Source organism: Lactuca virosa, chromosome 9 (genome assembly GCF_052849685.1).
Source record: "Lactuca virosa cultivar CGN04683 chromosome 9, Lactuca_virosa_CGN04683_v6, whole genome shotgun sequence".
NCBI lineage: Eukaryota > Viridiplantae > Streptophyta > Magnoliopsida > Asterales > Asteraceae > Lactuca > Lactuca virosa.
In genome coordinates, this window is record NC_136434.1 from 44,596,198 (window position 1) to 44,610,257 (window position 14,060).

Consider the following 14,060-nt stretch of genomic DNA (forward strand, 5'->3'; position numbering starts at 1 on the left):
ATCCATAATCTACTTTCAATTCTCAACTTCATTAAGGTATAAAGCTTCTATCTTGATGAATCTATTGTTAGATCTATAATAAGGTTTGTTTTGAGCACATTTTGGTCCCATGCATGAGTTCTAGTGGGGATTTGTCACTCCAGAAGTTATGAGTTGCTCCTCTTGATGTTTCTAAAATCCTTAGTTCATAAAGTTAGCATCTTGATGGTTGAGGATCAACCATGCATGAGTATATGTCTATTTGGTGAAAGTATGATGCTAAGTTTAAGGTTTGGGTCCATTTAAGGCATGCAAAGCACTAAGTTAGTGCCTTTATGGATTAAGACGTTCCCCAAGGTCTGGATATGAAATTTGGAATTTTGGTCTTAAGCAATAAGGACTTAATGGATGAAGTGGCTGAAAGGGGCGTACGAATGCGTACGCTGCACGTACGCGTCTGGATCCTTGACTCCGTGTAGCAACCTTGTACGCCGGGTGTACTAGGGGTACACTTTGTGTACACGAGCTGGTCATGGGCTTTTGATGTTGGGCCACCTTTGGACTTTAAGTTTTGGGCCCCTGTTGGGCCACAAGTCTTTTTGATTTTGGGTTGAAGTCAGGTCTTGGGCCTTCTTGGATTTGCGCCCATATTGGGCTTTGAGTGCCCTTTAGGAATTGGGTCGTTATTGGGTTTTTGTGCCATTGGGTTTGGGCCGCAGCTTTTGGGCCAATTGAGGGAATGTAAAATGGTCTTTTACAATGGAAGTCGGGATTAGTCGATTCAAGTCCCGATTATGGTTATGACCCAATTATTAATTAGGGTCTTATTTGATTGGTTGGCTCGGGGATTTTCCGGTTCAGCAACCCGAGCATCTATTTAACTTTCAGCAGACTAAGGTGAGTTTGCTAACTATACTGTAAAACACTAGGGATTGTATGTGGTTGTAGTCTTTGTGACTCCTGTTGTATGTTTTGTATGCCTGTGTGCCTGTTTGCTATATGTATGTGGGGTGAAATAGACCCGGTACAACCTTATGCTGACATATGAGTTAAAATAGACTCGGGGGTGAAATAGACCCGGTACAACCTTGTGCTGACATATGAGTTGAAATAGAATCGTGGGTGAAATAGACCCGGTACAGCCTTGAGCTGACGTATATGTATGGTATGCGACATTTTGGAGAACTCACTAAGCTTCGTGCTTACGGTTTTCAGTTTATGTTTCAGGTACTTCCGGTTCGAAGGGGAAGAGATCGGGTTGATCGCATTACACACAGACCACGATTTTCCGCTTATTTGACTCTGATGTATTTTGGATACACTGTGATTACTTTATGGTTTTTGAAAAATATTTTTGGTTGATGGTTTAATTAATATACAAACGAAAAGTTTTGGTTCTGAGTTTTGGGATGTTACACTTACCTTTACTATACTATTTTGCTACTAGCTACACTGCCTTTTTGTGTTTAGCTAGTTTAGATTTGATAGGACTTATAAATTTAAAACTTTTAGTGAAAATAAAGACATCAGGTTTGTTAGTGGTTCATTCTAGAGGTATCTTGTGCGGCCTATACTGCTTCTTGGGTGCAATCACAGAAGAAAAATCCTCCGTTGGATTCTCATTCATCAGATCAACTGGCGAGCATGAAGAAATTAAAGACTATGAAAGTAAGTTTCTTTTTATTTCTCTTTAGTTTTGTTTTGTTTCACTGTTTGGTTTGAACATGGATCCACTCATGAGTTATGAGATAAATTTTTCTGATTATTTCTTCTGCTGTTTACGCCTTTGTGGCTTTTATGATCCTCATAACCCAACAAAAGCCACATGAGTTGACCTACCCCACACATGATCATGAACTCGTGGTGGTTGTTCATGCAATTTAAATTTAAAGACACTATTTGTATGGGACACAATGTAAGGTTTTCATCAATCCCAAAATTTACAATTGTTGTTGACTGAAAAAGATTTAAATATGCATCAAAGAATATGAATTGAGATTTCCAAAGATTATGATCTGTAACATCCCAAAAATCCGACCACAAAGTTTTGAAAATCAGAGTATAGGTTTTTACAAAAAGGTTTCATTCATATTCATTACTAAATCATGAAATCGTCTTTTCATGTCACATTAACATATTCATAGTAAAAACGCAACAACTAAGTTTTGTTTTGAAAACCATAACGTAACATATAATAGTTAAACTAGATGCGATGCCCTTCCGAGAATGTCTAGATATCCCAATCATGCCAGCTCCTTACCCTTCAAACTTGAAGGACATGCAACTAAAAACATAAAGTAATAACTGTAAGCTAAGGCTTAGTGACTAATCATCACACTCACCCATTATACAAATCATATGCAATACACACAATAACACATAAACTTCAAGTAGTAAGTCACACATTACTTACATTCCACCACATACCATATGCTAGCATATTTCTAACCACTGTGACTAGAACTTCCATCTGAGAGGCTATTCTCTAGAACACAGATCTTCCGATCACACTTCCATCCGAGAGGTTGTTTGTGATCGACATACTATCATGGTGATCAAGCTTCCCTCAGAGAGGCTATTCGTGATCAACATATTGACATTGTTAAACTAGAACTTTCCTCAGAGAGGCTGTTCGTGATCAACGTACTGACATGGTTAAACTAGAACTTCCCTCCGAGAGGCTGTTCGTGATCAACATACTGACATGGTTAAACTAGAACTTCTCTAGTTACCCGACCTTCCCAACCACACTTCCTTCTGAGAGGATTTTCGCAGTCGTACATAACATAATTACATAGTCAACATAAGAAGAAAGTTCGTGAGAACTCACCTGAATGACTGATAAGCTATTCTACACAGTGAGCTAAGCGGTACTGATACTGCCTTGAACCACTACACAACAATTAACTCTAATTTAGTAATTAGGCATATAATGCTTGTCTTTCCTCACTAAACGAGTCTTTCTCTTTCTAATGCTTATCTTGGGGATAAATACCATTTTCCCTTAATCAATAGTATGAAAAACACACTTTACTAACATTTGACCCAAAGTTAAACTGGTCAAAAGTCAACAATCAACAGTCCAACGCGCCGTGGCCTAGTCCCGATAAAACAGCCGCATGACTCCCCAGTCCACGACACCGTGGTCGGCCCTTGACTGGGTCGTGGTTCGTTTGGCATAACAACTTTTTTATTAATCTCTAAATCCGTTAAGTCCAAGCCTCATGCTTCCCAGGAGGATTTAATACTCCCTTAAGGTCCATAAAAATTGAAACTTTATGAACATGCACATCTCATGTAAGTCTCACACCAAACTAGGTCAAAAAGATTAAAAATATGGTCCAAACTTCATGCATGTGACCAAATGGTGAGTGAAATCCAGATCTAACAGATATAATACTCTTAGGACATCAGAGAGCAATAAAGTTACAAACTTTATTTGAATCACTCACTCAACACAATGTACCAAACTTGCTTATAAGCTCAAGATCTAAGAGAAATGAACCACAAAGGTCGAGCCTTGAAGACTTACAAGAGTCCAAGAGATGCTCAAGGGGTTTCTTGTGCTTTCTCGACGGTTCCTTGCACCACTAATGCACTCCTTCTTCCTTCAATGGGCACAAAACAAGTAAAATGAGCTCAAAATGGGCAAAATGAGGCTAAGGTTTGATATTATTTTCTTGGAGGTGATAGAGGCTAAGGGTTATAGAAACCATAGCCACCACAACCCTTAAATAGGGCTCAAGGCACGAAACTTATGGTTTTGGGCTGAGACGGTCGTCGCGCCGCGACAACTAACAACTGTGATTCTTATTTAATCGACGTGGCTGCTCTGCGGACAACTCACGACCGCGCCATGCCGAGATCCCATGAACTAGAAATCGGGATGGTGCATGATTGTGAGATACTTTATCATCCGGTAAAAGCCAAATATTATAGAGGATGCGTTCAGTCAGAAAAAAATTAGATACATGAGATGAATTTAAACATTAAGGATAAGGATTGTGTGATCAGTTTCAGATATATTAATGAGGGAATCACAAAAAGAAGCGATTCATAATGATAACATTAACAAAGAGAAGTTGGAACAGTCTATTAATTTTGAAATGAACCGAGACAGATTAAAGGCTTTCCAAGGAAGAATTTTGGTACCATTATATGACGAAATTCTAAAATTGTTGTTGAATGAAGCTCACAAGTCAAATCAAAAATTGATGTTGTATGAAGCTCACAAGTCAAGATACTTGGTGCATCCCAAAAGCATCGAGATGTATATGGATATGAAACCTTACTATTGGTGGCTGACCATGAAGATAGATCTGGCCAAGTGTCTTGAAGCGTGTTTGACTTTTTCACCTGTCAAAACCAAACAACAAAGACCATATGAAGATTTTAATTAGAGGATAGAAAGGTATATTAATGAATTGGGCTACTAATAACATGATATAATGGCACAAAAGAGTGTCATTGAAAGTTTGTACCATTAAATGCTATTATGTTTGTAGTGAAGGAACTTTTATTAGAATACATATCTAGCGAGAACGTAGATTAAAGATTAGAGGTAAAAATTAATGCTCAGATCACGACACCAAGTTAGTCTAATTAAGTAACAAACCTTTTTATCCTCTAATAAAAATCCAATTAAAAGCAACAAGTTCGACCCACTCCGTAAAATAGAGTTTTTATCCAATTTAGTTTGAAGACGCGATCGTTCCGATGAGACCACCACTTTCCAGGTAAGGCATGGTTAAAACTCCATTAAACAACTAACATCAACGTCACTTTTCTCCTTGCCATTTAAGAATTTTCTCCTTGCTATCAAAATTATCTCACTATTATCCAAGTTACCCCCCCCCCCCAAAAAAAAGAAGTTCGTAAAAAATTCTCCAATATTTTAATAACCATGGAAGAGGATTTATAAAGTGAAAAAAAAATACAGGTCAAGGTTGCCACCGACTGCTTTGCACAAGACAAGCCTTGTCCCAAATGATAAATTCCTCGACTTCCATCTGAAAAGCTTTCTTTGGAACTTATTAATCGAGAGTACCATGGCAGTTAAACCGGAGGGAACCCTCACCAAAGTTCATCTAACATGCCTTATCCAAGAGTTCGGAATTGTACACCCCAACGACAACCGCCTTACCATAATTAACTTTTAGGGGCCGTTTGATAGTTGCTGTCTGGGAAAGTGCTGTATGGGAAAGTGCTGTCTGGGAAAGTTTTCTGACTGGGAAAGAAATCATGCTGTTTGATTGTACATATGACTGACTGTGCTGAATGATGAAAAATGACCATATTACCCTGCTGTTTTATTCTGTGACGGATGAAGTTGCTGAATAGTTATAAAAACATACAAATTATCATACAAAATCAAAATTACATAATAATCATTTAAAAATCCGAATACAAATTGTCTTACAAAGTAATTAAACATAAATCAATCAAAATCCAAATAGAAACATACTGAAATTGAAAATAACATACTAATTTGCATACATCTCTAAAGTAAACCAGGTGAAAGTAGTTGATTAACAATCTGATCACGCAAAATAGTCATGTATTCAACGGCTTCTGAACCCCATTCTATGCCTTGTGTGGTTTCGCTCTCAATTCCTCCACCGTGCACATCAGGATTAACCATAACATTCTCTTCAAAATTTGCAAATATCTCATCTTGGATATTGTATTTCCTTATAAAATTATGGACCGCAACACAAGCAATGACTATGTCTCTTTGTGTCGGAAAAGGATAAGGAGCCATTTGTTTTAAGATTGGGAATCTTGCCTTCAATACACCATAAGCACGCGCAATAACATTTCTAAGTTGTGCATGAGCAAGATTGAACCTTTCTTCTTTAGTTAAAGGTCGACGTCCTCGAAAATCGGCTAACCAATACCTAGTGCCACGGTACAGAGCCATGAACCCGCGGGTGTTGGTATATGCGGCGTCACAAATATAATATTTATCTGTAGGTGAGTGACATTTATTATATAAAGAATATAGATAATAAAACTTATATAAAGAATATAGATAAATTTATATAAATATTAGAAACCTGGTGGAGGGAATGGAAATTCGGAAGACGGATTGAATGCAACTTCTTTCAAAACTCTTGAATCATGTGCTATGCCCTCCCATCCAGCCCATACAAAGGTGAATATCATATCAAAATCACAAATTCCTAATACATTTTGATAACATTCACCTTTTCCTCTTCCCCTATACCGCGTTTGTTGATCAACGGGCACAACTGCATGTACAAGAGTTCCATCTAGTGCACCTATTGCTCCGGAAAATATAGCTTTTAACCGTCTTTGTCGTTCTGAGGCATGTCTTGTTGGATTAGGATTTGTTGGTACTATAATTTCTTTTGCAAAACACATCATTGCATTTAAGACCTCATGAAAACATTGATGAATGGTTTGTGTGGAGTGATGAAATCTTCCTTTAACCGCTCGAAAACGTTTATTATGTCCTATAACATGTAAAAACATAGCCATCTTCTCTTCAATGCTTATTGTTCTACTAGCTTGCAACCAACTTCTTTGCTTAAAATGATTGCATAATAAAACAAATGCCTCTTGTGTAAGACGCATCATATCGTAACATTCGATAGGGTCCCCGTGTATCAAATCTTGCGTATACGCATACCCGCTCGTATCGTTATCTCTTATTCTATGAATTTTTTTTAGCCTTGGTCGGTTTAACCTCAACCAATACAAGACAAGTAAAAGAAAAGCTAAAGCTTCACCATTAGAAATCATACTTGACCTGTAAAATACAATTACATATAACATGTCAAATATAAAATAAACAACCAAAATATTTATAACATGTCAAATATAAAGTATATAACAAGAAAAATATTTATCTAATAACAAAAGTGATGCACCAAAAATTATCCAATAACAAAACTCATGCATATAAAATTCATCAGACGTAACATAACAAAAGTCATAGAAAAAGTCATTAAACCTAACATCCAAAAGTCATGCTACAATAACAAAAGTCATAGAAAAAGTCATCAAACCTAACATCCAAAAGTCATGCAACAATAATAAAAGTCATAGAAAAAGTCATCAAAGGTAACCAAACTTCATTCCTACACTCCTCACCCACGAGTCACAAGTAGTAGGCGTAAGTCGTAACCAAACTTTCCTAATATCGGCACTTTCAGCAAATAACAAAAGAACGGTCTTGTGTCTTTCATCTTCTTCTCCCCATCCCATTTTTGCCAATTTCTCCATACATGCATCTATGTCCTTATCCATTTCACTTCTTTGATTTTGTTCACTTCTTTGGTTTTGTTCCACAAGCGTCCTTGCAAACTTGATGATTTCCTCCTCAACTTCTAGTGCCCTTGCGTTTCTCTTGTTTCCACCAGCTCTTTTGTTTCCACCTACTCTCCTATTTTTCGAATGTCCGGAGGATTCTTCACTTGCAGCTACGTGTTGGGTTGAGTCGGGGGTTTCCGTTTGGGTGCATTGAACCTCATCAAAGTGATGCTCAGTGTATTCAGGAGTATGACGGGGGAGTGTAGAAGATGGCCCCCAACTATCAAAGCCGGTAAAGGTTGAACCTTCAAATAATTGGGTGCATAGATCAGGGAAAAGGAGGGGCACAGTTTTCAAAGCTCCTACAATCTTGTTCAACTGTTTACAATTTTGAAATTATCAAACCATTAAAAGAAAATAATCATATTTCCACTATTTGTTTTAAAATTAGACGAGTATATATTACCTTCGTCTCCGTCTCCCATTGTTCGTCAGTCAAATTAAATTTATTTGTTAAAGGATCATATATATTTCCGGTTTTGCTTTTAAGTTTCACCCAAGCTTGATACTTTCCTTTGTAGTAGTCGTAGTGGTTTCTCATCTGTTTTTGGTCAACAACTAAACCGTGTTCCTTTAATAATTTTTCGGCTACAACTTTCCATGAGTTTGGTTTGAGGGCACTACCCTCACGACCATTAGTGGTTACTTCATGGATACAAGCATCAAGAAAAGTTTTGTCTAAACTTTGGTCCCAAATGATTCTAGATTTCCTTTGTGACATGTCTATAATAAAAAAACAACATATATATATATAATTCAGCATATATGTATAAAAAACAGCAAATACAACCAAAAATCAACATGTATATACAAAAAAACAACATATAAAACCAAAAGTCAGCATGCATATACAAAAAAAAACATATATAACCAAAATTCAGCATTTATATACAAAAAATAGCATATATAACCAAAATTCAGCATGCATATATTAAAAAAACAACATATATAACCAAAATTCAGCTTGTATAAACAAAAAACAGCATGTATAACCAAAATTCAGCATATGTGTACAAAAAACAACATATATATAACCAAATTTCTGCATGTATATACAAAAAAACAACATATATGTTCATAATTTCAGCATGTATGGTAAAAAAAAAACAGCACATTTATAACTAAAATTCTACATGTATATACAAAAAACAGCATTTACAATCAAAATTTTACACATATATACACAAAAAACAGCATATATATTCATTAGTTCAGCAATTATGTTCACAAAACAACATTTATGTTCACAAAACATCATATATGTTCACAAAAAACAGCATATTGTTCAAAAAAATCAGCATATTTGAACAAAAATCAGCATGTTCTAATAACCACAACATGAATGTATGCTTCAATAACCACAAAAACATGTTCTAATTTTGATTTCAACCACAAAAACAAGTATAATGCACAAATTTTGAAAAATAAGAAATTCTAGAAAAAAAAACTTGTTCACAGAAACATGTTTTGATTTTGATTTCACTCATAATTTCGAAATCAGGAAAAAAGAAAGCTTAATTGAAAACCCTTGCTGATGGATCGAAAAAAAGAAAAAAAAAGATGAGAAACTTGTTGATGGATCGACAAAAGGAGAAGATGAAACCTGTGGGGCGGCGGTGGGCTGCTTGGCGGGAGGAGGTTGGCCGGCGACGAAAGATGGAGGCGATGGAAGGTGGGTAGAGCCGATGATGGGGTGATCGAAGATTGCAGCGACGGATGTATGCGTTTTTTTTGTTAGGGCACAAATGTCCAATGCGTTCTTTTTTTCCATTCAGACTTCTTTTTGTGGCTTTGTGGGAAAGCCCAATCTTACCTGGAAAGACGAAGTTTTTTGTGTAAATCAAACGGTCTTTTCGGCCCATTCAGCCGAAAAGATCTTTTTGGGGCTGGAAAGACACTTATCAAACAGGGCCTTAGCCCGTAAATAAGGTAAAACACCTCAATATAAAAATGAGATTCCATTTATTATCTTCCGACCATTCGCCAAGAAAATAACACTGTCAACATATTGATAGATGGGGATAAGGGGCCACTATTTTTTTACGCTGAATCCCTAGAGCCTAAAAAATTGCTAATCCCCCCTCCCCCCGGTATCAAATATGAAAAAGAATGATGATATGTGTAACCTTGTCGCATCTTTCTTTCCATGGAGAATTGTTCGGTAAGGGACTTACCGAAACCCTAGCCGATGAGAGGAAAGACCGAACCTAATTCCTCTATTTCATGCTAAACCCCAGAATCTTGTCGTCCACAAAGTTTCAATTAACACTATAGAAGGCCTTCTCAAAATCCACCTTAAATATAAGAAATATTTTTTTTTTCTCTTTTTATCCCAATTGATGAGTTCGTTAACGACTAATTTTCATCCAATATAGTCCTACAACTTATGAAGATTGATTTCTCCTAACTATAATAACCTCTTTAAAGAGTGATCATCTCAAATGAGAGGTCATGAGTTCAAGTCTCTAAAGAGACATAGACGATAGTTAAGAGTATGTTTAAGATAGTTTGCTGTTTCAAAAAAAAAAAAAAAAAAAAACCTTTTTAAGTCTATTTGTGAGCATTTTAGTAATAAATTTAGTAACACACCCAATCAGATTAATACGTCTAAAGTCCGTACAATTAATGGGTCACTGATTTCGAAACTAGGGTGATGAAAAATGCATTACTCCCTGGAATGATAATCGATAATCACCAAGATCTCCATACAAATAACGTCCCAAAGTCTTTTGATAAATGCGAGCGTGACTCCGGGCCCAACGCTTTTTCGTTACCACAACCCAAATGATGTCTATACTGTTTTACATTGTGAAACAATGGAGAGAGAGATTAGAAATAACACTACAAAGGTGGTCACATTAGCAACTTTGAAACAATATATCAAGTAGCTCCAGTAACTAGCTAGCAGGTAGTGGTTTAAGATAGCTGCGTTACAAACCCTTGCATGAAAAGGCATGCCGAGCTTTATAAATGTTACGTGAGATCAATTTATAGAAAGAATATGAAAAAGAAACGTAAATAATGAATATGTGACAGACCAGCATACCGACAAAAAGATAAAGTAACGTTAAACAAAAGAAAAAGACACCTTTAATTTCTTCTTCTATATCATTCTTGGTCAAACCATAGTCCTCCAATTGCATAATTAAAATAGCCCCTAAAACTAGACAAACAACAAAAGACGTACATCAATCAACAATGCATCGCCATAAGACTTCCGACCAGGTTCAAACTGTTTGCTGTATATTGTTCCCACGTTCTTCAGTTAATCAGATTCCCACCAGCCAGAAGACTTCGCAGAAGATAATGACATCAATGCATCGCGATCTATGATGTTTTGCTACTAGCTAGTGTGATGGGCAGTCACTGGTGGTTTGTTGGAGGACTGTGGTGGTGGTGGTGGGCTTGCTGGCTGGAGTTGTTGTAGAAGTGGTGGTGACGACTCGCTCACAGGAAGGACACATGGTGAGGGTGGTAGCAGGATGTTGCATGTAAAAAGGCTGGGAAGTCTTTAAGGCTCTTAATTCTTGAAGCTCCTTTTGCAATCTCCTGTTTTCTTCTGTCAATGTTTCACAGCATGTCTTTAGATACTCACAATCCACCTCAGTCTGCTTCAGCTTTGTTCTGGGATCATTAATTAAATCAATTACTTCAAATTGTTTCCCGTTCAATAATAAGTAGTACTGGGTTAATATTCTTATAAATTTTTAAGAATCACCAGGGTTAATTAAACTACATTAATGGACGAAATGTTTTCAAGTCCTGGTGATTACTCAGCAAATGATTTGCACGAAATGATCAACTCATCAATATCATAAGAAAGTACGTATACCCACTACATAACAAACTGATTACTGGGCAGTTACTGTTAGTATTAATTAATGTTAGTAATTTATTGTTAATATAATTAATTATACCTTGCTCTTCTGTTTTGAAACCACACTTCAACTTGTCTTGGACGAAGATTCAGCTGGCTTGCTAGAACTAGCTTTTGTTTCTGCAAAAATAATTTGTAATTAAACAAAGGCATTAATAATCGGTACAAGAACATGCAAGTGTAAACAATAAAACGAAGTTCCTGCAATTATGGATTACTTTTTTCATTTTGGGAATTCCAACCTATAATATATATAAATTTTAATAAAACTTAACTGAGATTGGGGGAACCCTATTTTTTCCAAGAATGTCTAATTAAGCAATGCAGATGCATATTGGAAAATAATATTATCCCTAATGAGTGATTCGACTATGAATGAGTATCTATATGCGTGTGGGTTTTAGAAGAGAGAATAATATATATACAGATAAGAATATATATACATTCTTTGTTTTTTATATTGAACATCAAGAAATTGATTAATAAGAAAGCTAGCGGGAATTAAGCTACGGATTACATTTAATATATGTACATTCTTTGTTTAAGGTCTGTTGTTCAATGACAACCTCTTATATGATATGATTGGCAGATGCATACGACTACTTCTTTGACGAAATGGTATCAAATATCAAATTTTAACAACCCTAGTTAGAAGTTGGTGTATGTGATAGGATGTATATGAGTTCAAACATATATACGTTCTTTCTCTCTAAATATGACTTAAGCTTAGGGAGCTTTTTGTGATGTTGGATGCATGAAATTTTAAGGTATTATATGTTTAATTGGAAAGGAGAGGGTTCTTCATTAATTACTCATAGTTCACTTGCATAGACCTTCTTGATTAGCTAGAGACGAAAATACTATTAGGTTCTTTCTATGATCCTACGTAGTTGCACAATAATCACCTTTTACAATTTTACAGGAGAGTGAATGGGTTCAACATGAGTTCAAGTATAGATCTATTTCCGTCATCTTATGAATGAAAAAGAGACTTACAGGGTTGAGGGTATTGTGTTCTTTGAAGCTTTCTTCAAGAAAAGCAGACTGTTCTTTAGTGAGTCGGAGTTTCTTTCTGCCCAACCCATTTTCATCTTCATCACTAGTTCCAACATACCCTCCTCGTCTTGAAGAAACTCGTTGATGATCTCTTTCTGAAACTCCCACTAAATAATCCATATTCCCCGTTACTAATTCCAAATCCCTATTCTTTAATGGCAATCTACTGCTACCAGTGCTGCTCCTGAAAATGGAAGAGAAATCCATTTGAAATGATGATGTATCACTGTTACTGTCCGTAGGAGAAGACTGAAGGGTCGCGGGTTCTTCACCATTGTCTGGATCATATACTGCTGTTATTGGCTTCACATCCAGCCCTTTTCCTCGTTTAGTTTTCGAATCTGGGTCTGATATAACTGTTAAAGTTTAGCTACGCATATTATTAAGGGAGGTATCATAAAAAACCTGAAAATTTTTGAAAAATTTGAAGGGTAGTAAAATATGAATGTGTCAAATATAACTGTTAAATTTTAGCTACGCATATATATTGCCTTCCATGACATTGATATTCGAAGATGAGAGTAGAAACCACATATAGTCAAATATAAATCAACTCTTCAAAAGCAACAAATAAAAAACCGGTTTTTGTGTTGATGTAACAAGATTCATAAAAAATAGCACTTTTTGAGAAAAAGAATAAAGACATCCATCTTTTTATACCATATGGTGGGGGATTAAGCGATCGATTGTTTTCTGTAATTTGCTTGGACACCCCGGGGGGGGGGGGGGGGGGGGATTAATAACAACCCTGTATTTTTTTTTTTGATTTTGGGAAAAAATGGGAATTTATATATTGTATATATGATCTTGTGGTTGTGCTTAATTACCTAAATAAGCAAACTAATTCTTTTTGAAAATTAAATTAAGAAATCATGAAATGTTTGTAGATAATTAACACTGGATAGGATCGAACACAAAAAAGTAGGGAGAAAGTGGAATTTACAAATTTGAGACGGCCATGGAAAAGGACGGCCGCCAGAAGGTGGTGGTGGTGGAGATTGGTTGAGAGCTGGTGAGAAAGGGAGGAGATCAAGCTGAAGAGGTGGTTGATCCGACGATGATGAAGAACAGTTTGTTTTATCATCATCGTTTTTCTCACTGAAGTTCTTATACTGATCATGATCTGGAGTCTTAATGCTAGCGCTGCTGCTTCCTACGTTCATGCAAAACCCTAATTCCTTGACCTTCTGCTGCTGTGATCTGCTTTGATCGGCAACCGAGATTGTTTTTGGCGCATCTCCTAAGCTTAGAGCAAGCTCCATTATTTCTCTCTCTAGAAAATCTCTAATGATATGCAGGAGACTTTTATAAAGGGAAGTGTGCGTATGTGTGTATTGAAAGGAGAGCTTCAAGGGAGAGATCTTTCAATAGAAGCTATGTGCAAAATACTTTAATGTATAAACAAAGCTGGTCTAGGCATAATCATTTGGTTTTGGTCATATTTTGTTTTCTTTAAACCATAATACCTTAGAAGTTCAAATATATATATTCTTCTCATTTTTTGAAATTAGAATGGCAAGGGTAAAATAGACTTATAGAGATAATCCAGAGGACCGGACCAGGACCACAATGTCACTTGATAAACTTGATTAACCAAAATTAAGTCAATGCTTTGGTGCATCATTTCGTCAACAACAACGCTTGTTCTTTCGTTTAGCGCTTTTAACCTAACAATGAGAATTAATCCATATGACTCATCACGATAGAAGTGCCAAAATTTTAGTAGATTTCCACTAACCATGAGTGATTAAAGTAGAAGGACGAGTAAACGCCAAAAAATTAGAAAATGCTTCAAAAATTTTGACGGCTATGC

General features: G+C 36.2%; 2 protein-coding genes across 3 annotated transcripts; both read right to left on the reverse strand.

Moving 5' to 3' along the window:
* Positions 1–5,479: 5,479 nt before the first annotated feature.
* LOC145139183 (uncharacterized) lies at positions 5,480–7,251 on the reverse strand. The gene is made up of 3 exons (XM_079073100.1): positions 7,130–7,251; positions 6,036–6,751; positions 5,480–5,946 (listed from the first exon to the last, which is right to left on the reverse strand). Exons 1-3 carry the CDS (start codon positions 7,249–7,251, stop codon positions 5,480–5,482), a joined length of 1,305 nt encoding a protein of 434 aa, XP_078929226.1.
* A 3,145-nt stretch (positions 7,252–10,396) lies between these two features.
* LOC145137512 (homeobox-leucine zipper protein HAT14-like) lies at positions 10,397–13,587 on the reverse strand. 2 transcript variants are annotated; one of them, XM_079071636.1, is made up of 4 exons: positions 13,191–13,587; positions 12,188–12,594; positions 11,232–11,311; positions 10,397–10,938 (listed from the first exon to the last, which is right to left on the reverse strand). In XM_079071636.1, exons 1-4 carry the CDS (start codon positions 13,507–13,509, stop codon positions 10,662–10,664), a joined length of 1,083 nt encoding a protein of 360 aa, XP_078927762.1. In that variant the 5' UTR covers positions 13,510–13,587; the 3' UTR covers positions 10,397–10,661. The 2 variants fall into 2 exon arrangements, with proteins under 2 accessions (XP_078927762.1, XP_078927761.1); XM_079071635.1 differs by having other exon boundaries at positions 12,188–12,603.
* Positions 13,588–14,060: the final 473 nt, after the last annotated feature.